The sequence below is a fragment of the Scyliorhinus canicula genome, chromosome 17 (genome assembly GCF_902713615.1).
Source record: "Scyliorhinus canicula chromosome 17, sScyCan1.1, whole genome shotgun sequence".
Classification (NCBI taxonomy): domain Eukaryota; kingdom Metazoa; phylum Chordata; class Chondrichthyes; order Carcharhiniformes; family Scyliorhinidae; genus Scyliorhinus; species Scyliorhinus canicula.
The window spans coordinates 27,277,296-27,304,725 of NC_052162.1; the positions used below are offsets into that span (position 1 = coordinate 27,277,296).

At 47.9% G+C, this 27,430-nt stretch overlaps 1 protein-coding gene across 1 annotated transcript in view; it reads right to left on the bottom strand.

Annotated features, from left to right (window-relative positions):
- The window catches only part of LOC119951674 (retinal guanylyl cyclase 2-like), a 94,862-nt gene that overhangs the window by 40,658 nt on the left and 26,774 nt on the right, over positions 1-27,430 (bottom strand). The window contains exons 4-10 of the mRNA XM_038774878.1: positions 21,389-21,743; positions 13,557-13,641; positions 10,649-10,745; positions 10,333-10,476; positions 9,019-9,099; positions 6,613-6,789; positions 5,325-5,481 (exon numbers count right to left, since the gene is read on the bottom strand). Of these exons, the coding sequence (XP_038630806.1) occupies positions 5,325-5,481; positions 6,613-6,789; positions 9,019-9,099; positions 10,333-10,476; positions 10,649-10,745; positions 13,557-13,641; positions 21,389-21,743 (1,096 nt within the window). The remainder of the gene's footprint in view (positions 1-5,324; positions 5,482-6,612; positions 6,790-9,018; positions 9,100-10,332; positions 10,477-10,648; positions 10,746-13,556; positions 13,642-21,388; positions 21,744-27,430) is intronic.

The window sequence follows — 27,430 nt, forward strand, 5'->3', positions numbered from 1 at the left end:
ATATGGGGCATCCATGATGCAACTGTGCACGGATCTCTGCAATATCCAGGATAGGTCGCCACTCGGCACCTGGGAGAAGCCCGTGACGAAGAATTTCAAGGCGAGCGTCACCTTGACGGCCACTGGGAGCGGGTGTTCTCCACGGTACCATCACAGTTTCAGGTGGGGCATCATCTCGCACAGATGTCAAACAGTCTCTCTGGTCAGCCAAAGTCTTTGCTTGGTCCGATAAATCATCGAAGGACAGGCGCTGACGGTATATACGTAGCATGATGTTTCACCTCCTTTGCACCTCCTCCTCGGCCTGTTGGACGGCCAGCTCGCCAGCCTCACCGGCTGGCCCTACTCCTCTGGGACAGGCTCCTGTTCGACCCGAGTCCTCCCTGTGCTCCTGTGCATACAGCATCAGTGTGTCCGCAAGGGCTGCTGTGGTTCATCGGTGTTTTAAAGATGTGGTTCCGAGCCCTCCAATATATCTGAGGAGGGTCTCCCACATCGTACTGGCCTGCTGTGTCCTGCACAACATCACGCAGCTGAGGGGGGACATGCTGGAGGAGGAGGAGGACGAGGAACCACATTGAATCTGACAGGTAAGTGCCTTGGTCAAATCAAGCAAACTACCCAACAAGATGAAACTCTCCCAGTGCTGCAAGAAGTAGTGATCAAAGGGTGGCCTGAGAACATCCAGAGTCGAGGTGCGATGTGGCCGTTAGATTGCACCTTGTATGTTTTCAAGAAGGAGATAGATGTATCCCTTGGGCCTAAAGGGATCAAAGGATATTAAGGGGGGGGGGAGTAGGAACAGGGGATGGGATTCTCCGTTGCCCGACGCCAATATCGTAATCAGCGAACGAGCGGAGAATCCCTTTTTAACGACCGAATCGGGGGGCGGTGCCTGTTTTTGGATGCCCTGACCTTCCAAAACGGCATAATCGGGGAGTTGGGATGGCCTCAGGACATCACCTGAAGCCCCTCCCCCGATACTCTGCCCCCAATGGGCTGAGTACCCGACGGTGCGGTTCACTTGTGCTCTCAGTTTTTGTTAGCCTCACGTGGCGGCAGCAGACTGTGTCCAGCGCCGGCACAGTCGGAGAGGAGCCATGCCGTTGGTCAGGGGGGCTTCGGCGCGGACTGATGGGAGAAGATCCTGGGAAGGCGAGGGGGGGATCCCGGGGGAGCACTATCTGGCAGGTCGGGTCCACGTGTGGCCGGCGCCATGTTGTACGGTGCGACCGCTGCAGGGTGTCACCGTGCGCATGCGCGACCACGGACCAGGCCATTCTCTGGCTGTTTTTGCCGCAGGAGCCAAGAGTTTTACCCAGCACTGCTGCTAGCCCCTCACCGGTCCCGGAATCGGTGAGGGTTCGGCGCTGAGTTTGGCATTGTAAACCACCACAGTTCCCACGCCGGCGTCAGCACTTAGCCGCAAAATCAGAGAATCCAGCCCAGGAGTTTTGAATTGGCTGATCAACCATGGGTCATAATGAATGGTGGAGGGGGCTGGAAGGGCCGAATGGCCTACTCCTGCTCCTATTTTCTAAGTTTCTAGTGTATGTGAAGTATACCTGAATATTTGATCCAATTTCCTCATCAGTAGAAATGAGTTTTCGAACATTCCAGGGAGCTATTCCAAACACCCATTATTGTAAAATGCCTTAATAAGGATAACTCAGTGAAATGCAGCCAAAACAAATTATTGCATTCACCCGTCAAGTACTTTATCTGTTTTCGGTGCATGATTAACAAATAAATAACGCATCCACACATTGGATGCAAACATTTGTTTTGACAACAAGTTACTCATTACTTTCCATCACATCACTTGCCTGTTCTGGTTAATGTTTTTGCATAACAAATTATGTCCTCAATGGAGATGACCTTTACAAAGAAAACTATTATTCATTTTATTGAAGTTAGTTTACTGGTTTGTAGTTGTTTGTTAATAGTGTCTGCCTTGAGTTTTGTGAATGTTTGTTCCTATCATGTTAATAAACACCAGGGACATCCGGTGACGGCGGGCGGGAGGTGCGTTGGAGGGCTCCCGTTCGGGAACGGCATTGTCGGGGATTGACGCCCAGTCCTTCGGGCAGCGAAGGCGGTAAATGTCAGGAGAAGGCACAGGGAAGGGATATGTCGAGAGCCAGTAAAGAAAAGCCGTGAAAACAGCTGAAAGTCCGTCGGGGAGTAGAAAGGTCACCGCGGGGTCGGTAAAGAAAATGGAGGCTGGAGCACCAGGGGAGGCCGCATTGCTTATGGCTGAAGAAATAACTAAGGTGATGGCTGCGGAATTCGAAAAGCAGTTTACAAAATACATGGAGACAATGAGGAAGGAGATGAGGGAGTTTTTGAGTGTGCTGGTGAAGGAGGCGATTTCCCCGGTGACGACGGTGGCGGCGAGCGCAGTGACGGAGGTGCGGAAGCAAGGGGAGGCGCTGAAGGAAGTGGAGGAGACGGTGGCGCAGCACGGTGATCAACTTACCTCGATGGGGAAGGAGATGTGGAAGGTGATGGAGATTAACAAGGATCTGCGAGAAAAAAATGGAAGACCTGGAAAACAGATCCAGGCGACAGAATTTGAGGATTGTGGGGCTGCCCGAAGGAGTTGAAGGGCCGAGGCCGACTGAGTATTTTGCTGCAATGCTGGCGAAACTATTGGGGGAGGGGGAGGATCCCTCCCGTTATGAACTGGATCGGGCTCATAAGCCGTGGAGGCCTGTACCAAAGGCGAGTGAGCCACCAAGGGTAGTGACTCTGTGCTTCCGTAGGTACAGTGTGAAGGAGAAGGTCCTGTGCTGGGCCAAGCAGAAGCGGGTGGTGCAGTGGGCTGGAGCAGGTATACGTGTATACCAGGACTTTACGGTGGAGCTGGCGAGGAGGCGGGCTGCTTTTAATCGGGTGAAGAGGGCACTGTACATTAGCAAGGTGCAGTGCGGCATTGTATATCCAGAAAAGCTGAGGGTGACTTACAAGCTCAAGGACTTTTATTTTGGAACGGCGGAAGCAGCGGAGGAGTTTGCGAAGGCAGAAGGACTGTGGCAGAACTGAGAAATTGAGAAATGGCCATGTGCCGATGTAACCTCATGACTGTATTTTATTTTTTTTTTGTTTCACTGCATGCGGGCGTATGGGCTAAAGGAGCCAATGTTGTATATATTTGGACAAGGGAAGTGATGGGACTTTCACTCAAAGTGAGGGCTCTTTGGGGTGTAGGTGGATATGTGGGGTTGTGTGCTAAAAGGGGATTTCTGGGCTTTCCTAGGGCCGGGCAAGGGGGAAAGGGACCCGGGCGGGGGCCTCCATGCTGGCCGGTTTAAGCCGGCCAGTGAACGGGAGTGAGGTGGGGGGAGGGGCTGTGGCCATCGGAGCCTGGCAGAACAGGGTCCGAGTGGTCTAGCCAGGGTGGAAAGTTGGGGGGAAGGAACCGAGATTGGGGGGAGGAGTTTCACAAGAGGCAGTGGACGGGAGGAGTTGGGGAGGGGGGGGGGGTTTACAACTCTTGGGTATCATGTACGGTACTCTTGCAGAGGTTGGACGGCGTTGAGTATGGGGTGGGGGGGAGTGGACTCTATGGTGACCATGGGCGGTCCTGGACTCCTTTTTTCTTTTTCTCCATTGTTTTTTGTTTCCACCGTGGGAGGGTTTGTTTTATTGGATGCATATATTGATAGGTGGGCCGTTGTTTGGGGTAGTGGGAGGATGGGATCTTTGTTATTGTTAAGGGGATTGATTTTGTTTTTGTTACCGTTTACTGTCTGCGTGTGGGGTGTAAATTTTGAAGGAAAATGTGAAAATGGAGAATAAAAACATTTATTTAAAAAAAGTTAATAAACACCACGTTTGCCACACTAACTTTCTAATGGGCATTACTTTAAGTGCGTGTTGTTAATATGGTTTGTGTGGTATATTGTACAAGAGCTGCATATATATGGGGCTTCTTAAACCACTTTGTAAAGAAAACTTTGTTAAGTATTTTCCATTTGTGCAGAAAGACATTAAACGATGGCATAAATGATCATGAAATGTCTTGCCTCACTTGTTCTTAGTGTCATGTTGATGAGGAGAACATGTGGTTCCTCTAGCTTCCCGCTATCCCACCAGAAATTATTTAATAAGCACCGAAACGAAGAGGAATGGTTCCAAGGATGAGAAACTTCAGATGGGAGGATAGATTGGGGAGGTTGGGATTGTTTTGCTTGGAGAGAAGAAGGTTTAGAGGAGATTTGATTGAAATATTCCAAAGCATGAGAGGACACAGATTTACAATGATTTGCAAAAGGAAGAAAATGCCATGTGAGAAGAAACGTTTTCATACAGCGAGTGGTTCTGGTCTGGGATGCACTGCCTGGAAGTGTGGTGGAAGCAGTTGGGGCATTCAAGAGGGTATTACTTGAATGGAAACAATACAGCTGCGGGGAAAAGGCAGGGGAATGACACAAAGTTATAATGCTCATTTGGGGAGGCACTGCAAACACCTTGGGCCAAATGGCCTTCTTCCGCGTCATAACAATTCTGTGATTATGTGAAACTGCGGCATTTTACTGTTAATCCTCGGGAAGAAAGAAAGGAGCAGTGGGTGTCATTTAACGGGGAAAAAAAAGAGTCCCGCTTTGGGCGCATTTAGCAAGGTGTTTCTCGGCACCTGGGGCACTGAGAACGACCCCCGGTCAAAGGAGACTCTGTTTTACTTTTGGTCTTGGTGAGGAATGCCCTGCCGAGACCACACTTACCTTCATTCCCTGTACTGACGAGCTCAGCCATTTTTAAATGCCGCCCCATCTCCTTGACCTCGAGGCCCCCCACCTCGGCCCCTCCCCATGCCCCAACTTACCTGTTAGTGGGTCCTCGAGCCCCTCCCTCACCCAACCTCATAAAGGCAGGGCACCCCTGGGCCCAATCCCTGCCAGTGTCAATCTGGCATTTGGCATTCAGGGTGACTGGATGACAGTGTCTTGGTGCCCATGTGGAAGTACCAACGTGCCTAGATAGCAGTGCCAACATGCACATATGGCAGATGGTAGCAGGAGCACCAGGGTACCATCCAACCCAGAGCCTGACCACCCTCGGGCCTTTGATGGCCTGGGAGACCCTACAGGTGCAGTCACACCTGGTTCACGTTTGCATCGATCAGTGCTAAACGGCACCATCCCATGAAAGAATAAAGAAAAGACGTGACACCTTAAAAAGTAACCATTGCAGACTGCTCAGGTCCCAGCGCAATAAGCAACGTTGACATGGATTGCATATAGAAGACTTACTACAATAAATGTACATCAAGGTGAGAAGTAAGGAAATACGTTATAATCAATCTGCTTTGCCTCTTTTACCTTCTACTGAAGGCTCCGCCAATGGAATGTTCTGGGCTTTGGCCACGTCAATATATCCATAATCTGTCACTTTAAGGACAAAGCGTCCATCTACCACACAATTTCGCGACTTCAAGTTTCCATGTACATAGTCTCGATGATGTAAATACCTCATGCCCTGTGGTAGTAGATGAATGGAAAATTGTCTAACTGCTTGCGCAGAATTTGCTTACCATTTCCAGACTAAATAACACTAAAATCATTCTTACTTGTTATGGTATATAGTCCACAAACTTCTATATTCTATGTAATACCACATTAATCAGCAATGATGGGTGCTTTATGCTGGTTGGATGGGAATTGGATGTCACCTAGAGCAATGTGTGAATATTATGGCATTTCACCCTTCATATCCCTTCATAGGGGCTGGTTTAGCTCACTCGGCTAAATCGCTGGCTTTTAAAGCAGACCAAGCAGGCCAGCAGCACGGTTCGATTCCTGTACCAGCCTCTCCGGACAGGCCCCAGAATGTGGCGACTAGGGGCTTTTCACAGTAGCTTCATTGAAGCCTACTCGTGACAATAAGTGATTTTCATTCATTTCATTTTTCATATCCAATTAAATAATCAAATACTTAATTTCAATACTTGCTTAATATCTGTATATCCCATTAAAGCTATATTTTACTGAGCAACAAAAACGGGTACAGATATTTTTAGATTTTGGGCCACACATGTAAGTATTTTCCAGCAGGGATTATTAAACAGGATCGGAAGTAAGAAACTCTACTCAGAGAGCAGCCAAGCGATTTGCAACATCTGTACAATTGCTGGGGTTGAAATCAGCTACCTTGTTACAAACCTGGGTGGCAAAGTCTAATAAAGTATTCTGGAGCATATTGTTGTATGTAGCAGCTGGCCATGATTTCTATAATACAATGGTGACAATACTTTAATTTGGTGTAAAGCACTTTGTGATATCCTGTGGTTGTGACTGGTGCCAAAGGTAGAAATGCTAGTCTTTCTTTGTTAATCCTTTTGTATTTCTTTATTAAAATACTCTTGACGCAATTAAACAATTTGCACCAAAATGCATGAACGTGCCAGGCAGCTCTTGTATACTGCATTGACGTACATTCCCTTCCATGTCAAATGTCTTGGTGAATGACTAAATGAAGATTACCCTTGGTTCCCTTGTTGCAATGTAATATTGACCGACCCCCACTCCGTAGTAAGATTATACTGCATGCTTTAATAGTAACAATCTCCACAATGTTCACAGGACCAGGAGTATCAGAAATATCATCAACCTTGATCAAATCCATCAAAAGTGATGACTTGAACATCCAGTCCAATTTCACATCTTCATTTCTCAGCAGGTCGAGCAGACTCCCACGGGTGCAGAACTCCGTCACGATAGCAAGCATTCCACAGTCAAAGAAGAATCCAAGGAAAAGGTTTATGTTTTCATGCCTAAAGTCCTTCATCTAAATCAATGAAAATCTATCAATAGGTGCGACCATAGAAAAGACAGATTTAAATCAATAAGAAATAACGTGAAATAATCTTAATGCTAAGTGTTGATGTACATCACCTTGTCAAATGAGAAAACTAGGCATCCGACTGTTGCCCTTTCAACAAAAACATTTATCCACCACAGTAGAAAAATCTGCATCTTCCCACTCCATTTTTTTGTTCTCTATAACTATCCTAGACTGCCCTCCATGTTCCACTGTAGCAAGCTCTAAAACTCTAACGGAACTAAGAGTTCACACTAGATTTTTATGAAATGTGTATATAATAAATATCTTCATTGCTAAATCCTAAAGATGGGCAATGACTGGGCAATGACCTTAAAAACGACTGAAGCCACATGACCTTCAAACAATAGTAACCAATTTGGTAGGATCAAATAAATTTGTGTCTCATTATCTCTGAAGGGCAGCAGGGTAGCATGGTGGTTAGCATAAATGCTTCACAGCTCCAGGGTCCCAGGTTCGATTCCCGGCTGGGTAACTGTCTGTGTGGAGTCTGCACGTCCTCCCCCTGTGTGTGTGGGTTTCCTCCGGGTGCTCCAGTTTCCTCCCACAGTCCAAAGATGTGCGGGTTAGGTGGATTGGCCATGCTAAATTGCCCGTAGTGTCCTAATAAAAGTAAGGTTAAGGGGGGGTTGTTGGGTTACGGGTATAGGGTGGATACGTGGGTTTGAGTAGGGTGATCATGGCTCGGCACAACATTGAGGGCCGAAGGGCCTGTTCTGTGCTGTACTGTTCTATGTTCTATGTAGATATCAACAACCCCTGTGGGCTGCAGCGATTAAATTCAAATGGAATTGTGCAAATGCTGTTATGTATTATATGTTATGTTGAGGCAGTGTCTCTTTAAGAGGTGACTCACGTTAGCACTGGTGACATCATCAGTCAGGTACACAGACTTTAGGCCAAGGCTTTGTATTTAAGCCTGTGAGAGTGCCCAGCATAAGATAAATAAAAACCCGACCACCAAAAAAATATACATTGCATAAGCCTGGACTGGCCAACTAGTCTGCTGGGACAAAGAGCCCTGCAACTTTTCTTTCAAATTATTAATGGTTGGAACATTCATTGGGTTATACGTCCTTTGTCAAAACCAAAGTGGAGAGGTGGGAGTCATGTGACATGGTCCCACTAGCTTGGAGAGCCAATTATACTGGGCTAGATTCCACGCCATGCTCCACGGCGGACTTAGACCGCAGAGCTGGACACTGAAAATAGACCCCCCCCCCCCCCCTCCTGATCGGCTGTGCGCCCGACCCTGACTGCCCACCCAAACATTGCCCAGCCGCATATAAGGTCTCCCCTGCCCTCCAATCAGCCCGCCCCCAACTGTGTCCGCAACCGCCTCGCTAGTATCCCGACCGGCAGGACATTAGATCCACGCCGTCGGGACTTTGGCCGGGCGCAGGCCTCGAGCAATGGCCCCAGGTAGGTGCTACGTGGCATGTACGCTGCATTTAGGGGCTCGCAGAATCAGGGAACTGGCGCCGATCCCGATTTCGTGCAGCGAAATGGATTCTCTGCCCCAGCACCGACCGCGTTTTCTTCGTCGGGGTGCGGAGAATCCAGCCCAATGTCTTACTATATTACAAATCAGTTTGCCATCTTCCATCTAGCAAGCAGCCACACAGAAAAGGGACGCCTTCCAGGTTTGAAGGCCTTGCCTCCTCCTCCTCCTCCTCCTCCTACACTGTTTCGATGGAACTTCTAAACTTCTATACCATCTCCTACAATCATCTCTGTGTGTCTTTCTCATCATGGACGACATCTCTGCTGGAAAAGTGAATTATTCAGCAGTTTTAGTCTGCCAACCTCTGTGAAGGAATACACCATTTATTATATAAATGAAAAAGGGGCAATGTTGCTCGCTCCCACGTTTGAGTGTATGCAAATTAACTAACCCTCTAAGTTCATCCTTTCTGCTGGGTTTTTAACAGAAATTGGATCACACCAAAACCGAGGGGTTGGGAAATAGGCTTCCACTTATAACCGGGGGGGGGGGGGGGGGGGGGGGGGGGGGGGGAGCAAAACAAATGCACATTTTTTGCCAAACATTTCAATGAAAACAGTGACCTACAGTCAACTGGTCAGAAAGTGCCATGGGCAGGACCTGAACTCCATACTCATCAACTACCGTGGCTAAACCTTTCTGTGTCTGTATTTTTTTCATTTTGAACCTACCATTTTAAACACAGCACTTGCACCTGGCTTGATATTTCCATTCTCTTCATAAGGAAACTTCTTCAGCCAAACCCAGTCACCCTGTAAAGAAGATTTTTTTTTCATTTAGAATGCGTGATATCCTATTGATGAATGGTCACATTTGGAGCCATAGTTACAAATATTAAAATACTAAATTCCATGGCAGCCAGGAACATGTTAAAGGAGCACTGCTTTTAAACAAATATATTTGCAAACGCTCGTACACTTGGCTGGCCTGGCCTTCGTACTTTTTAACTTCAGGGCCTGGACCGCACCTTATAAATAACGATACGTTGCTCACCTACAACTGCAGCAGAGGTCCACGTGTCCACCTATATTCCAAGTGATTGACTGTTTGCCATTAACACAATTGTAAATGGGGCCGTCTTGTCCAACGTAATGTTTTTAAACTGTATACTTCAAACCTGTTTTCAGGGTCATTCTCAATGCTATCGAGCCTTGCATTTCCTCTTAGTGTGCCCCCTCTTATTACAGGCATAACACGTAGCTTTCCTGAATTTACACCTCTCCTGGAGGGTGATCTCATAGAATCCAGGCAGTGCAGAAAGGGGCCATTCGGCCCATCAAGTTTGCACTGACCCTCTGAAAGAACACTTTACCTAGGCCCACGCCCCTACCCTATCCCCATAATGCACTAACCCCACCTAACCTTTTGGACAATAAGGAGCAATTTAACACGGCCAATCCACCTAACCTGCACATCTTTGGACTGTGGGAGGCAGCCGGAGCACCCGGAAGAAACCCACGCAGACACGGGGAGATTGTGCAGACTCCACACAAACTGTCACCCAAGGCTGGAATTGAACCCAGGTTCTTGGCAAGATGAGGCAGCAGTACTAACCACCCCCCCCCCCCCCCCCCCCACACCAGCAGTATTCTTCATAGCTCCTGATCTGTGGACCAAATTCCCTGGATCTCTGCGCTGTATTTCGCTCCAAACCTCTGTGCTCATTACTTTCTGCTAAGAATAGCAGGTCCTGTCCCGATTTAGCTGTCTGGTTTCAGTAAGCCCTTACATCAAGCGCCTAACTGCCCTCGGGAAGCCTGAATTAATTACTTCAGTGACGTATCCCGCCTCGCCAGAGTGAAACACAGATGCGCTGGAGGTGATTGTAAACTTTAAACATCGTCCCCCCCCCCCCCGATCCTTTCTCACCCATCATAGGATGTGTAATTGTGATCAGAGTGGTGCAATTTCTTTCACTGTTAAAGCTTAAAATTGTAAATGCGAGAACTAAAAAGCTACGTATGTATATAAGATATTAAATTTACCTCATAGACTGCTACATTTGAGTTTTCGTGGGTGGCAGGAGTCAGACTTCTGATTGAGCATGACCACATGGGAGACTTCCCATCCCTGGTCTCAGAAATGCTTTGTCTGCCTTCACTAAATTGACTATCTTCACCGCTGAGTTTCTTCAAGCCAGACATGAAAATGTTAGATTCAGGCAGAATGATATTTACACGCATCATTGTGAATAACACTGATTGTACTCACTATTTTTTAAGGTTCAAATTACAAATTCGGATATTATAATATAAATTAGTGTAACTGATAATATAATTAATATTCAACCAAAGTACCAACCTTCCGACTGAGCTGTGGGTTTATAAATGTTACGTCATTGAGTGTCAGTAGAATCTTATCTGGGCCCTTCAGTAATTTTATTTGGATAATTCTCTGCCTGGAGGTGAGAAATTAGAAATTGCACCATGGGAAAATTATGAGTAAAATCAGCAGCAAATGAATGGCAATACTTAATGTTTTGTCCGTGACGCTCCATTTCACTTTCAGTTTCATTCAATGAGTCAGCCTTGGTGTCATAGTAAAACACTCATCCTTTAGTCAATGGGGTTAGCATTCATATTCCACTCCAGGGACTTGAGCACATAATCCTGGCTGACAATGCATTACTGAGAAAATGCTGCACAGTCAGAGGTGCTGTCCTCTGGATGGGATGCTAAACCAAGACACAGTCAGGTGCATGTAAGAATTCCCCATGGTACTGTTTAAAGGAGAGCTGGGAGGTTCTTCTGGCGCCTCCAGCCAATATTTATCCCTTAACCATCGTTAGCAAAAGAAATAGTCATTTGGTAGTACAGAACTTGAGTATTGCTGAAAAAGGAGGCAGGCTGTCAAATCTTTTCATCCAGCACTCATCAGGTCAGCTCGCGAGAATACCAATAGCAAAGGCAGCAACTGTTCTCTAGTGCAAGCTCCATGATAACACCACTACCACTAAGAGTCCACTTGCCAACTAATCAGCACTTTCTTCTCATGCAGCATAAATTGTTTCCCCTTTACTATTGCCATTCTTGTGAACTGTCCTAATGAGTGCAAGATGAAAAGCTTTGACAGTTGTCTCTTTTCTCATCAATTAGTGAAACTGATTACAGGGTCATTTCCCTCACTGCTCTTTGTGGGATCATGCTGCATGCAAATTAGCTGTCTATTTTCCTATATTACAACAGTGAAAACATTTCAGAAGTACTTCATTGGCTGTAAAACTGTGGGATGTCCAAAGATTATGAAATCTGCTATATTAATGCAACACCATTCCTTTTCTTTTTACTTTGTTACTCTGTGAGCTTCGTGTTGTTAGTCAGTATCACTCTATTTCAATGTTATATTTATTCTGTCTCACTGTTGGTATCTCTCTGATTCATTGTTAGTTGCTCCACACTCTTTCATGGTTAATTCGACATAGGTGGGTTAAAAAGATACGGGGCTGGATTCTCTGCTGGTGAGGTTCTCCGTTGCGCCGGCATCTGGGGTTTCCCAATGGAATGGGGCTTCCCACAATGGGAAACTCCATTGTCTGGCAGGCTGGTGGGATGGAGGATCCCGCTGCCGGCGGGAGTTTAGCGCACCCGGCGGAGGATCCCGCCCATGATGGGTCTAGCTCCAACCAGAGAGGGTTAGTAGGTGAAGCAAACATGCCACCTGTCCAAAGCCAGAATCATGCAGTCTGAACTGCTACTGGCGTTGCAGCACATTTTAATGTCACCAGGGAGCTGAAGGCACCAAGCGGGCACCATCCAGTGACTCATCAGTTATGGGAAATGAATTGGCTCCCATTAGAACATAGAACAGTACAGCACAGAACAGGCCCTTCGGCCCTCAATGTTGTGCCGAGCCATGATCACCCTACTCAAACCCACGTATCCACCCTATACCCGTAACCCAACAACCCCCACCCTTAACCTTACTTTTATTAGGACACTACGGGCAATTTAGCATGGCCAATCCACCTAACCCGCACATCTTTGGACTGTGGGAGGAAACCGGAGCACCCGGAGGAAACCCACGCACACAGGGGGAGGACGTGCAGACTCCACACAGACAGTGACCCAGCCGGGAATCGAACCTGGGACCCTGGAGCTGTGAAGCATTTATGCTAACCACCATGCTACCCTGCTGCCCCCATTCTGAACCAATTGACCAATTGGGCCATGTTTGTTTTGTATTTTCTCACATACTTTTTTCCACTTTAGGGAATAGTGGGGAACAGTTCTGAGCGTCATACTACAGGCTGGATGTGAACACATTGGAGAGAGGGCGGAAGATGTTCACAAGAATAGTTCAAGAGATGAAAAAGTTCAGTTTTGAGGATCGTTTGGCGAGGTTGGGACAGTTCTCCTTGGTGAGAAGAAGGCTGAGAGGAGATTTGATAGAGATGTCAAAATCATGAGGGGGCTGGACAGAGTAGACAGGGAGAAACAGTTCCTGCTCGTAAAAGGATCAGGAACGAGAGGGCACAGATTTAAAGTGATTTGCAAAATAGGCAAATGTGATGTGAGAATTTTTTTTTCGTACAAGTGGTTTGAGTCTGGAATCAAGTTCAATCAGGGCATTCAAAAGGGCATTGCCGATAATAATTTGAATGGAAACAATGTGAAAGGGTCTGGGGAAAAGGCAGGGGAACAGTGCTGAGTCATGATGCTCCTCTGGAGTGCCAGTGCAGACACAATGGACCAAATAGCCTTTTTCCGCATCGTAACAATTCTGTGACTCTGCAAAATGGTGGAATGATAAGCAGCCTGTTCACCCACATCATGAATGTTCCTTCAATGGCCAACAAGTCTTGGAGTAGGGCTTAAACCCAGAGTTTCTATCTCAATGACAGGGGCACTGTCTACTGACTCACAAGTCATCTTAATTAGGCCATGGCAAGTTGTGAAACATTAACATCGCAGCATCTTCCTCATTCAAGCCCTGGGTAAAACTAGCCCCAGGATATTCCCTTGATTTGTTAAAATTTATGAGACTCCCGCCTGCTCATCCATCACAGAACCTGTGCAGGTTAATATCAGGATCTGAGTGCGATGTAACCTGCTTGATTTTAACTCCCCCACCAGCCCAGTGTCTGCCATTGATTCAAGATCAGGTGACGGATAAAAATGTGCATAAACGCGTATCATAGAAAAATAGATTGCAACTTAACACTTAGACCCAAAACCTTTTACTATTAAGAGTAATTTGCCAAAGACTATACCTTATAGCATAAACAAGGCCCACGCTGAAAACTACAGCAAAGATGACCATCAATGACACTGTTACAGCAAAGAAAGGATCAATTCCTAAAATAAGAAGTAAATAGAATAACATGGCATTACAACAAAGTTAAAGAGAAATCTAAGTACTTGAAACTTCTGGCAGTTTATTATTCTCATCCCATTTCTTCCAGAGGTGTCTAATTGGATTCAACACAGGATGATGGGAAGGGTGTTTCAGGTGGGGTGGGGGGGGGGGGGTATTCTGTCCTTCAGTGGTAAACACAATCCTGCCAATCGCAGTAGCCCCTCTGCCCTTTAACACTCCGTCTGGAGATGGGTTTTTTACCCCTCATTTATGCGGAAGTCCTGCTGTTGGAACCAACAATTCTACGGACACATGCTTGTAGGATTAGAATAGCGGTTTTAATATACTCACAACAGAGCCAGCCTATTAGCCATTGAACATTCGGTGAACTGGCCGGCTGACCATGTGGCACTGATCTTTATACAGCAGCTCCAGGGGGAGGAGTCCTGGGCGGAACCAAGGGAGAAGCCCAGTACAATTCTCGAGCATTCCCAGAGCTACTCCCCCTGGTGGTCAGGTAGTGCAACTGCACTTACAATATAGACACATGTATATACAGATTATAATCCGGTGTGAATCACATTCACCCCCTGTGAAAAAAATCGAGTCCAGCGGGGGTGTTGGCTCACAGAGTTAGTCTGTCTGGTGGATGAATTGTTTGTTTCGATCTGCGGAGCACCGGGGCTGCAGCCTCTTGCGGTGGCTGGGTGGGTGTTGAGAGCTGGGGTACGATGGCAGACTCCGGGGCGGGTCTCGCCCAAACTTTATACACCTCTGGCTCGACCGGAGACTTGGGGCGCTGGGGGAGGGCTGGTTCTGGCGCGTGGAACCGGTGGGGTGAGTTTGCGGAATCGGGGGCGCGAGGGGGCGGCAGCATAGGGAACAGGGTAAGGGGTTCCTCAGTGGGGGTAGGGGGGGCTGGATCCAGCGGGTGCCAGGTCCCGAAGGGATACTGTGTCCTGGCGACCATCCAGGAACTCCACGAATGCATACTGGGGGTTGGAATGGAGGAGGCGCACCTTTTCAACAAGGGGGTCAGTTTTGTGCCCCCTGACGTGCTTCCTCAGGAGGACCGGGCCTGGTGTCCTCAGCCACGCCGGAAGTGAGACTCCCGTGGTAGTGCCCCTAGAAAAATTGAAGAGTCGCTCGTGAGAGGTTTGATTTGTAGCTGTACAGAGGAGGGATCTGATTGCGTGGAGCGCGTCTGGGAGGACTTCTTGCCATTGGGAGACTTGGAGTTTTCTAGACCTGGGGGTCAGTAGGACGGTCTTCCAGACCGTCGCGTTCTCCCTTTCCACCTGTCCGTTCCCCCTGGGGTTGTAGCTGGTAGTCCTGCTCGAGGCGATGCCCTTGTCGAGCAGGTACTGACGCAGCTCGTCGCTTATAAAGGACGAACCCCGGTCGCTGTGCACGTAGCTGGGGAAACCGAACAGGGTGAAGACACTATGCAGGGCCCTAATGACTGTGTGGGAGGTCATATCAGGGCATGGAATGGCAAAAGGGAATCGGGAGAACTCGTCGACGATGTTGAGGAAATAAATGTTCTTGTTAGTGGAGGGGAGTGGCCCTTTGAAATCGATCACAAGGCGTTCAAAGGGCCTAGAAGCCTTGACCAGGTGGGCCCTGTCTGGTCTATAGAAGTGCGGTTTGCACTCCGCACAGATTGGGCAGTCCCTGGTGACCGCTTTTACCTCCTCGTTGGAGAAAGGCAGGTTTCGGGCTCTGATGTAGTGGGCGAGCCGGGTGACCCCTGGATGGCAGAGGTCCATGTGGATGGCTTTCAGACGGCTGATCTACACGCTGGCGCCTGTCCCGCGGGATAGGGCATCTGAGGGCTCGTTGAGCTTCCCCGGTCGATATTTAATATCGTAACTATAGGTGGAGAGTTCGATCCTCCACCGAAGGATTTTATCATTTTTTATTTTGCCACTTTGCGAGTTGTCAAACATAAAGGCAACCAATCGTTGGTCGGTGATGAGGGTGAACCTCCTACCTGCGAGGTAGTGCCTCCAGTGACGAACAGCCTCCACGATGGCTTGTGCTTCCTTCTCGACTGAGGAGTGTCGGAGTTCTGAAGCGGATAGGGTACGGGAGAAAAATGCAACGGGCCTCCCTGCCTGAATTAAAGTGGCTGCTAGAGCTACCTCTGAGGCGTCGCTCACAACCTGAAAGGGAGTGGATTCATCCACCGCCCGCATGGCTGCTTTGGCGATGTCCTCCTTGATGCAGCTGAAGGCCTGGCGTGCCTCAACTGACAGGGGAAATCGTGTGGCCTTAAAGAGTGGGCGGGCTTTGTCCGCATATTGAGGGACCCACTGGTCGTAGTATGAGAAGAACCCCAAGCACCGTTTGAGGACATTGGGGCAATGAGGGAGGGGGAGTTCTAAGAGTTCTAAGCATGCGGTCCGGGTCTGGGCCCAGGACTCCGTTCTCCACGACGTAGCCGAGGATGGCCAGTCTGTTTGTGCGGAAAATGCATTTCTCCTTGTTATAAGTGAGATTTAATTTCTGCGCTGTTTGGAGAAAACGGTTGGCGTCGTGGTCCTGCTGGTCATAGCCGCAGATGGTAACATTTTCCAGATACGGAAACGTGGTCCGCAGTCCGTACTGGTCTACCATTCGGTCCATTCCTCGTTGGAACACCGAAACCCCGTTAGTGACGCCGAAAGGGACCCGGAGGAAATGGAAGAGGCGGCCATCGGCCTCGAATGCCGTGTAGTGGCGGTCCTCCGGGCAGATTGGGAGCTGGTGGTATGCAGACTTCAGATCCACCATGGAAAATAGCCGATATTGGGCGATCTGATTAACCATGTCTGCAATTCTGGGGAGGGGATACGCGTCTAGGAGCGTAAAGCGATTTATGGTCTGGCTATAGTCGACGACCATGCAAAATTTCCCCCGGTCTTGACGACCACCACCTGAGCTCTCCAGGGACTATTACTGGCCTCTATGATCCCCTCACTGAGCAGCCGTCGGACCTCCAATCGGATAAAGACCCTATCCTGTAGGCTGTATCACCTGCTGTGAGTAACCACTGGCTTGCAATCTGGAGTGAGATTGGCGAAGAGCGGAGGGGGGGGGGAGATGCGCAGCATGGCTAGGCTGCAGATAGTGAGTGGGGGCAGGGGCCCGCCGAAGCTGAGGGTGAGGCTCTTGAGGTTGCACTGGAAATCCAGGCCTAATAAGAGTGGCGCGCAGAGGTCGGGCAGGACATAAAGTTTAAATTTAGAATAACTAGCGCCTCGAATTGTGAGCGTAGCAACGGTGCTTCCTTGGATTTGGACTGAGTGGGAGCCCGAAGTGAGGGCGATAGTTTGACTCACCGGAAAAATAGAAAGCGAACAGCGTCTTACCAGCTCTGGATGTATAAAGCTCTCGGTGCTCCTGGAGTCAAAGAGGCATGGCGTGATGTACCCGTTGATCTGGACCTCTGCCATCGAACTTCGTAGGTGCTTGGGGCGGGATTGATCCAGGGCGACTGCGCTGCATTGCGGGTAGTCGGCGGCTCGATCAGCTGTGCTGGAGTGGCCCCGCGATGACTGCCCTCTGAGTTCGTAGTCGTCGAAGTGAGTTTCAGAGTTTGAAGGGGATGGATCCCAAGATGGCCGCCCCCATGAGTCGCACATGGCCGGCCGCATGGAGGAGGATTGCCAAGATGGCCACCCCCATGAGTCGCACATGGGTGGGGGCGGAGTCGGCATACAGGCTGCAGCATTTCGGGGCTTGCAGGCCTGTGAATTCAGGGAACGAGTGCTTTGAGCCGTGGGAGGGTTAGAGGCTGGGGCTTTCTTCGCCAAACACACTCCGGCATAGTGTCCTTTTCGCCCGCAGCTGCTGCAGGTCGCGTTACGGGCCAGGCAGTGCTGCCGCGGGTGCTGGCTTTGGCCACAGAAATGGCAGGCTGGAGCAGCCGAGTAGCTGGCTGGGGCAGCAGAGTAACTGGCTGGGGCAGCGCGGTAGCTGGGGGGCTGTGCGGCACAGGCTTGGGGGGGACTGTTGGTCGGGGGTCCACGATGAGGTCGCGGGGTCCGCGGGAAACGAGGTGAGGCTGCGGAAGGAAACTTCCATAGTGGTAGAAGCCTCCACAGTAGTGTCTAAGTCCTGGGCCCCCTTTTCTAGCAGTCTTTGGTGCACATAGTTAGACCTAAGGCCCGCCACGAAAACGTCCCACACAGCAACGTTCAGCCACGGTAACGGCTTGATAATTACAGTCATTGGAAAGATTGTTCAATTCCATTACAAACTCAGCTAACGTTTCTGTAGGCTGCTGACGGCGAGTTATAAACATGTGGCGTGCATAAACCTCGTTAATGGGCCAAACGTACATTTTGTCCAGTATTGCCAGCGCTGCGGTGTAAGAACTGGCCGGATTCAGCTGTGTGGAGATTCTGTGGCTTACCCTCGCGTGCAGTAGGCTGAGTTTTTGTTCCTCCGTTGTTCCGGCGGTGCTGGCTTCTGCCAGGTAGGCTTTAAAACATCTCAGCCAGTGGGAAAAAATTTCCTTAGCCTCTGCATCTTGTGGGTCGAGTTCTAGGCGTCCGGGCTTGAGGGCTGCTTCCATGATTTCTTCGACTGTTTCTTGAGTATATTAAATTGTAGGAACCAACAATTCTACGGACACGTGCTTGTAGGATTAGAATAGCGGTTTTAATATACTCACAACAGAGCCAGCCTATCAGCCATTGAACTTTCGGTGAACTGGCCGGCTGACCATGTGGCACTGATCTTTATACAGCAGCTCCAGGGGGAGGAGTCCTGGGCGGAACCAAGGGAGAAGCCCAGTACAATTCTCGAGCATTCCCAGAGCTACTCCCCCTGGTGATCAGGTAGTGCAATTGCACTTACAATATAGATACATGTATATACAGATTATGATCCGGTGTGAATCACAGTCACCACACCCGCCTCACCTACCTACTAACCAGTGAGATTGACTGGCAGCGCCAGTGGCAGCAGTGGCCAGGACTGGGACTGCAGGCAGTCACCAGATTCTAAGGGTGGATTTTTGTGGCCCCATTACAGTGAGGCATGGCTGGGAAATGCAGCCAGCCATTTAAAAGACCATCGACTTCAGCAAGGCCAGAATATCTGCCAGCGAGAGGAGCTGTAACCAGGGTAATAATAATCTTTATTAGTGTCACAGGTAGGCTCACATTAACACTGCAATGAAGTTACTGTGAAAATCCCCCAGTCGCCATATTCCGACGCCTGTTTGGGTGCACAGAGGGAGAATTCAGAATGTCCAATTCACCTAACAGCACGTCTTTCGGGTATTTTGGGAAGAAACCGGTGCATCATTGCCTCCCTCGACTTCCACCTCTACTGCTCCCAGGAGGTAGCTGCTCATCTCCTCCCTATGTCTCTGGAGCTCGGAGGTGATATAAGTTGTCAACTTGGCGATTGGCACCTGGGTCTGCACTGGGAGCTCTGCGGGGTCGACCCTCGCCAGTACTGTGCCTCCATGTGTGGTTTCCTGCTCCAAGACTGAGGTTTCCCTCCCCTCGTTTCTACTGGATTTTTGGCTGGGCGGTTGGTTCTTTCCAATCCTGCTTGGCAGTGTGGTCACTGGGGGTTTAGGCTGGGGGATTATAAGTACTTTTGGTTCCCGTTTGTTGGGGTTAAAGATTCTTAGACAAAGCCACCTTTCATGCAATCGCTCGGCTTATAGCCGCCACCGGAAGTCCACTATACATATATGCAGTAGTGTCCAGGCAAGGAGCTATCTGAAATGTTTATGTGTTCACACATCTCTGCTCAACACAACACTGGCCCTCGATCTGGGTCATGTGCCTTTTTGAATCACTGTGTGGGTGGTACTGTAATCTAGATCCTGACAAGGCCTTAAAGACAGAAATAATATTAAATGCTAAGGGACAATGGAAGCCCAATGAGAAAAATTGAAGCAAAAACAGAAAAGGCAGGGAATACTCAGCAACCGAGTTAATGTTTTGAGTCCAATATTAATTTTCAGCGGTTCTGGAGAGGGGTGAAGTTTACAGGCAATAGATTTCTGTAAGGCCTTGTGAATGAATGGCGATTCTTTCTTATCGGCAGAGCAGAAAAAAATGTGTGCTGGTTGCAACATAGACAGAGAGAGATTTGTCTTTTAATAACTGCAATGTCACAGATACTGAGACCACGTTTACACTTACAATTTAAGAGAAACAGCAGAACTGGCTCAGTGGGTAATTGTGCCAGAGCTATAATGCCAACCATGCAACCAAGGAGGCCTCAGGTTTGAGTCCCGGTTAATACAGAATTTGTTAACATCAGCTGAGGCAGCAACAGAAGCAGCGCTAGTGGTCTCAATGCCTAGGGCGAGGAGAGCTAAAATCAGCGGAGTCTCCGTTCCTGCAGCAACTTCTCCACAAAGTGCCACTGCGGACTCAATCGGGGCAGATCTGACTTGAGTGACACTCGCTGTAGTTAAACCACCTGTCAGAATTATTTGTCTGAGTAGACATTCATTTATAACACCACTTAATAGAACATTTCAAGCCATCGTTTGCTGTGATAAGGCATCCACCAGCTCTGCCATTAAACTGAGACTGGCCCTTGCACGTTTCATCGCAATGAGATTTTGCTCTATAGGTTGATGAAAGTGCAAGCTGAAAACTCGCAGAGAGGGAAACCTGGCAACTGGAACTGAAGTGAATGGAGAAGGAAGCGTTAAGGTAGAGAGGGTGGTGGGCAGCACGGTGGCGCAGTGGGTTAGCCCTGCGGCCTCACGGCGCTGAGGTCCCAGGTTCGATCCCGGATCTGGGTCACTGTCCGTGTGGAGTTTGCACATTCTCCCCGTGTTTGCGTGGGTTTCGCCCCCACAACCCAAAGATGTGCAGGGTAGGTGGATTGGCCACGCTAAATTGCCCCTTAATTGGAAAAAATGAATTGGGTACTCTAAATTTTTAAAAAAGGTAGAGAGGGTGATTCAATATCAATTTCACGTACAAAGTTAAAAAAAATAAGGATTTGATTAAGAGTGAAAAAAGAGAGAAAGAAAAGTATTTAAAAATGCCTTATTTGTAATCATAGATCATAGAATTTACAGTGCGGAAGGAGGATATTCGGCCCATCGAGTCTGTACCAGCCCTTGAAAATCTCTGACAATCATTAAAACCTGAAGGAATAAGGCTCTGTCCTTCTATAATGAATGTGAAGTTGTATAAGACGGTTATGTTTTTGGACTGTCTCTACTTCCAGGTAAAAGGGAGTAGGGAAGATGTGATCTTCGACGACTGCCTGACAACAAGCCTGAGTGGTTTGGTTACCATGGGGACAGGGTGAAACTTACTGGGAGAAAATTATAAAATGCTCACACCTGAAAACAAAGCACTGAACTAACTGGACAAACTTTCGGTCTCCAAGTTTTTGAATGGAAAAAGAGAGAGCAGGAGAGAGAGAGAGGGAAACAAAGACAGCATCTGGTGTGGAAGAGAGAGAAATGTACTTGCTGCGAGCAGCATATTATCAGGGTCAACTGGCTCGTTAACAAGCTCAATTGACCCCTTGATAATTATTTAAATATGACAGGCCAGCTGTCAATTTCAAAATGGGGGTGAAATTAGGCATGGGCGGGAGGGCAGCGAGGGCAGCGAGGGTGAATTCCCACCCTATTTTAAATGTCACAAAAAATCCAGCCCATGATCTTTGACATCGATGAAACATCACATTTTTGCCCAGACAATTAGCTTCCTGGCTGGAATAAAGAACCCCAATAAGTGTAATATTTTTTAAATGTCACGTTACCTCCTGTGCAGATTTTCCCACGGGTAAACCAGCAAGCGGAGTCTGTTTTCGGTAAGATTCCATTGGGAAAATTAATTGTTCTCCCTGTCAATCGTAGCAGGTCTGCTTCCATGTCTACGGTATACGTGCGATACAGTTCAGTCCCTTTGCCATCAGTGTCCAGGATTACATAATCGGTGAAGCTGTCCCCATTTTTATCAGTCCAGATCTTCTGATTAAAGCCATCAAATTTTATGTTCCTGGAAAACATTGCTATGTTGCTACCAGAGACCCAGGCTTGGTGTTTTCTATTGTTGTTCATAGCTTTGGCTACAAAATAGATAGCGTTATAGATGGTTCCAAACAGCGGTGACACCTGGTGATCAAAAATAAACTTTCACAACCTACCCAGTGCCATTGCTGGCAGAAGGATTTAACCACATTGTGACAAGTTTACATCAGCAGTTTTCTTTATGATTAGGAGTACAGGAATTTATAAATGTAACAGACGGGACTTTCAGCTCCCCCGCAGCGCATTTTGCAGAGTGGGGCCTGGATTCTTCCAGTCCCACTGCTATCAACGCCATTTTCCATCGGGAAAGGACAGAATGAATCACTTTAAAATGCAGCCTAAAATATGTCTGTCCTGGTGCTGTAATCTGCCAGCCTCTAAGCATGCTTCTACAGAAGCATAGAATTCCTACAGTGCAGAAGGAGGCCATTCGGCCCATCGAGTACACACCGGCTCTTGGAAAGAGCTCCGTACCCAAGGTCCACACCTCCACCCTATCCACAGAAACCAGTAACCTGACCCAACACTAAGGGCAATTTTGGACACGAAGGGCAATTTAGCATGGCCAATCCACCTAACCTGCACATCTTTGGACTGTGGGAGGAAACCGGAGCACACGGAGGAAACCCACGCACACACGGGGAGAATGTGCAGACTCCACACAGACAGTGACCCAAGCCGAGAATCGAACCTGGGACCCTGGAGCTGTGAAGCAATTGTGCTAACCACAATGCTACCGTGCTGCAACCCTCTGAACGAGCACCGTACCTAGGCCCACTCCCCCGCTCTATCCTAACCTGTACATCCCTGGACACTAGGGAGCAATTTAGCATGGCCAATCCACCTAATGTGGACGACCTTGGACTGTGCGAGGAAACCCCAGCACCCCGGAGGAAACCCCCGCAGACACGGGGAGAATGCCCAAACTGCACATGGACTCCATCCCAGGTCAGAATCAAACCTGGGACACTGGAGCTGTGACCTTTTCCTCTCGAAGGAGAACAGTCTCAGCTTCTCCAATCTATCCACGTACCTGAAGCTTTCTCACAGATAAAAGCAAATTACTGGGGATGGCAGTGCCAGGAATCAGGCCGGGGGGGGGGGGGGGGGGGGGGGGGGGGGTGTGGTTTGACCAGGTGGAGGGTGGGTGAGGGGGTGGGGGTGGGGTGAGGGAGTCGCAAACAGGGGCCTAAAGGGGATGGGTGGGGGGAGATTGGGGCAGCCATCTAAAATTGCACACCGATCTGTGTGAAGCCTTTCCAGCTGGGGGTTAGGATCTGGAATACACTGTCTGGGGGTTAGTGTCTGGAATACACTGTCTGGGGGTTAGGATCTGGAATACACTGTCTGGATGTTAGGATCTGGAATATACTGTCTGGTGTTAGGATCTGGAATATACTGTCTGGGGGTTAGGATCTGGCATATACTGACTGGGGGTTAGGATCTGGAATATACTGTCTGGATGTTAGGATCTGGAATATACTGTCTAGGGTTTAGGATCTGGAATATACTGTCTGGGGGTTAGGATCTGGAAAATACTGACTGGGGGTTAGGATCTGGAACATACTGTCTGGCTGTTAGGATCCGGAATACACTGTCCGGATGTTAGGATCTGGAATATACTGTCTGGATGTTAGGATCTGGAATACACTGTCTGGATGTTAGAATCTGGAATATACTGTCTGGGGGTTAGGATCTGGAATATACTGTCTGGGGGTTAGGATCTGGAATACACTGACTGGGGGTTAGGATCTGGAAAACACTGACTGGGGTTAGGATCTGGAATACACTGTCTGGATGTTAGGATCTGGAATATACTGTCTGTGGATTAGGATCTGGAATATACTCTCTGGATGTTAGGATCTGGAACACACTGTCTGGGGGTTAGGATCTGGAAAACACTGACTGGGGTTAGGATCTGGAATACACTGTCTGGATGTTAGGATCTGGAATATACTATCTAGGGGTTAGGATCTGGAATATACTGTCTGGGGGTTAGGATCTGGAAAATACTGACTGGGGGTTAGGATCTGGAACATACTGCCTGGCTGTTAGGATCCGGAATACACTGTCCGGATGTTAGGATCTGGAATATACTGTCTGGATGTTAGGATCTGGAATACACTGTCTGGATGTTAGAATCTGGAATATACTGTCTGGGGGTTAGGATCTGGAATATACTGTCTGGGGGTTAGGATCTGGAAGACACTGACTGGGGGTTAGGATCTGGAAAACACTGACTGGGGTTAGAATCTGGAATACACTGTCTGGATGTTAGGATCTGGAATATACTGTCTGGGGATTAGGATCTGGAATATACTCTCTGGATGTTAGGATCTGGAATACACTGTCTGGGGGTTAGGATCTGGAAAACACTGACTGGGGTTAGGATCTGGAATACACTGTCTGGATGTCAGGGTCTGGAATATACTGATGGGGGTTAGGATCTGGAATATCCTGTCTGGATGTTAGGATCTGGAATACACTGTCCGGATGTTAGGATCTGGAATATACTGCCTGGATGTTAGGATCTGGAAAACACTGTCTGGGGACTAGAATCTGGAAAACACTGTCTGAATGTTAGGATCTGGAATACACTGTCTGAATGTTAGGATCTGGAATACACTGTCTGGGGGTTAGGATCTGGAATACACTGTCTGGGGGTTAGGATCTGGAATATACTGTCTGGGGGTTAGGATCTGGAATACACTGTCTGGATGTTAGGATCTGGAATACACTGTCTGGGGGTTAGGATCTGGAATATACTGTCTGGGGGTTAGGATCTGGAATATACTGTCTGGATGTTAGGATCTGGAATACACTGTCTGGATGTTAGGATCTGGAATACACTGTCTGGGGGTTAGGATCTGGAATATACTGTCTGGGGGTTAGGATCTGGAATACACTGTCTGAATGTTAGGATCTGGAATACACTGTCTGGATGTTAGGATCTGGAATACACTGTCTGGGGTTAGGATCTGGAATATACTGTCTGGGGGTTAGGATCTGGAATATACTGTCTGGATGTTAGGATCTGGAAAACACTGACTGGGGGTTAGGATCTGGAATATACTGTCTGGGGGTTAGGATCTGGAAATCACTGTCTGGGGACTAGGATCTGGAATATACTGTCTGGGGGGTTAGGATCTGGAAAATACTGTCTGGGGGTTAGGACCTGGAATATACTGTCTGGATGTTAGGATCTGGAATATACTGTCTGGATGGTAGGATCTGGAATATACTGTCTGGATGTTAGGATCTGGAATATACTGTCTGAATGTTAGGATCTGGAATATACTGTCTGGATGGTAGGATCTGGAATATACTGTCTGGATGTTAGGATCTGGAATATACTGTCTGGGGGTTAGGATCTGGAATATACTGACTGGGGGTTAGGATCTGGATTATACTGTCTGGATGTTAGGATCTGGCATATACTGTCTGGGGGTTACGATCTGGAATATACTGTCTGGGGGGTTAGGATCTGGAAAATACTGACTGGGAGTTAGGATCTGAAACATACTGTCCGGATGTTAGGATCTGGAATATACTGTCTGGATGTTAGGATCTGGAATACACTGTCTGGATGTTAGGATCTGGAATATACTGTCTGGGGATTAGGATCTGGAATATACTCTCTGGATGTTAGGATCTGGAATACACTGTCTGGGGGTTAGGATCTGGAAAACACTGACTGGGGTTAGGATCTGGAATACACTGTCTGGATGTCAGGATCTGGAATATACTGATGGGGGTTAGGATCTGGAATATCCTGTCTGGATGTTAGGATCTGGAATACACTGTCCGGATGTTAGGATCTGGAATATACTGTCTGGGGGGTTAGGATCTGGAAAATACTGACTGGGAGTTAGGATCTGAAACATACTGTCCGGATGTTAGGATCTGGAATATACTGTCTGGATGTTAGGATCTGGAATACACTGTCTGGATGTTAGGATCTGGAATACACTGTCTGGGGGTTATGATCAGGAATATACTGACTGGGGGTTAGGATCTGGAAAACACTGACTGGGGTTATGATCAGGAATACTCTATCTGGATATTAGTATCTGCAATACACTGTCTGGATGTTAGGATCTGGAATATACTGTCTGGGGGTTAGGATCTGTAATACACTGCCTGGATGTTAGGAACTGGAATACACTGACTGGGGATTAGGATCTGGAATATACTGTCTGAGGGTTAGGATCTGGAATATACTGTCTTGATGTTAGGATCTGGAATATACTGACTGGGGGTTAGGATCTGGAATACACTGTCTGGATGTTAGGATCTGGAATATACTTTCTGGGGGTTAGGATCTGGAATATACTGTCTTGATGTTAGGAACTGCAATACACTGATTGGGGGTTAGGATCTGGAATATACTGTCTGGGGTTTAGGATCTGTAATACACTGCCTGGATGTTAGGAACTGGAATACACTGACTGGGGGTTAGGATCTGGAATACACTGTCTGGGGATTAGGATCTGGAATATACAGTCTGCGGGTTAGGATCTGGAATATACTGTCTTGATGTTAGGATCTGGAATATACTGACTGGGGGTTAGGATCTGGAAAACACTGACTGGGGTTAGAATCTGGAATACACTGTCTGGATGTTAGGATCTGGAATATACTGTCTGGGGATTAGGATCTGGAATATACTCTCTGGATGTTAGGATCTGGAATACACTGTCTGGGGGTTAGGATCTGGAAAACACTGACTGGGGTTAGGATCTGGAATACACTGTCTGGATGTCAGGATCTGGAATATACTGATGGGGGTTAGGATCTGGAATATCCTGTCTGGATGTTAGGATCTGGAATACACTGTCCGGATGTTAGGATCTGGAATATACTGTCTGGATGTTAGGATCTGGAATACACTGTCTCGGGGTTAGGATCTGGAATATACTGTCTGGGGGTTAGAATCTGGAATATACTGTCTGGATGTTAGGATCTGGAATACACTGTCTGGATGTTAGGATCTGGAATACACTGTCTGGGGGTTAGGATCTGGAATATACTGTCTGGGGGTTAGGATCTGGAATATACTGTCTGGATGTTAGGATCTGGAATACACTGACTGGGGGTTAGGATCTGGAATATACTGTCTGGGGGTTAGGATCTGGAAATCACTGTCTGGGGACTAGGATCTGGAAAACACTGACTGGGGGTTAGGATCTGGAATACACTGACTGGGGGTTAGTGTCTGGAATATACTGTCTGGATGTTAGGATCTGGAATATACTGTCTGGGGGTTAGGATCTGGAAATCACTGTCTGGGGACTAGGATCTGGAAAACACTGTCTGGGGGTTAGGATCTGGAATACACTGTCTGGATGTTAGGATCTGGAATATACTGTCTGGATGTTAGGATCTGGAATATACTGTCTGGGGGTTAGGCAGAATATACTGTCTGAATGTTAGGATCTGGAATATACTGTCTGGATGTTAGGATCTGGCATATACTGTCTGGGGGTTACGATCTGGAATATACTGTCTGGGGGGTTAGGATCTGGAAAATACTGACTGGGAGTTAGGATCTGGAATACACTGTCTGGATGTTAGGATCTGGAATACACTGTCTGGATGTTAGGATCTGAAACATACTGTCCGGATGTTAGGATCTGGAATATACTGTCTGGATGTTAGGATCTGGAATACACTGTCTGGATGTTAGGATCTGGAATACACTGTCTGGTGGTTATGATCAGGAATACTCTATCTGGATATTAGTATCTGCAATACACTGTCTGGATGTTAGG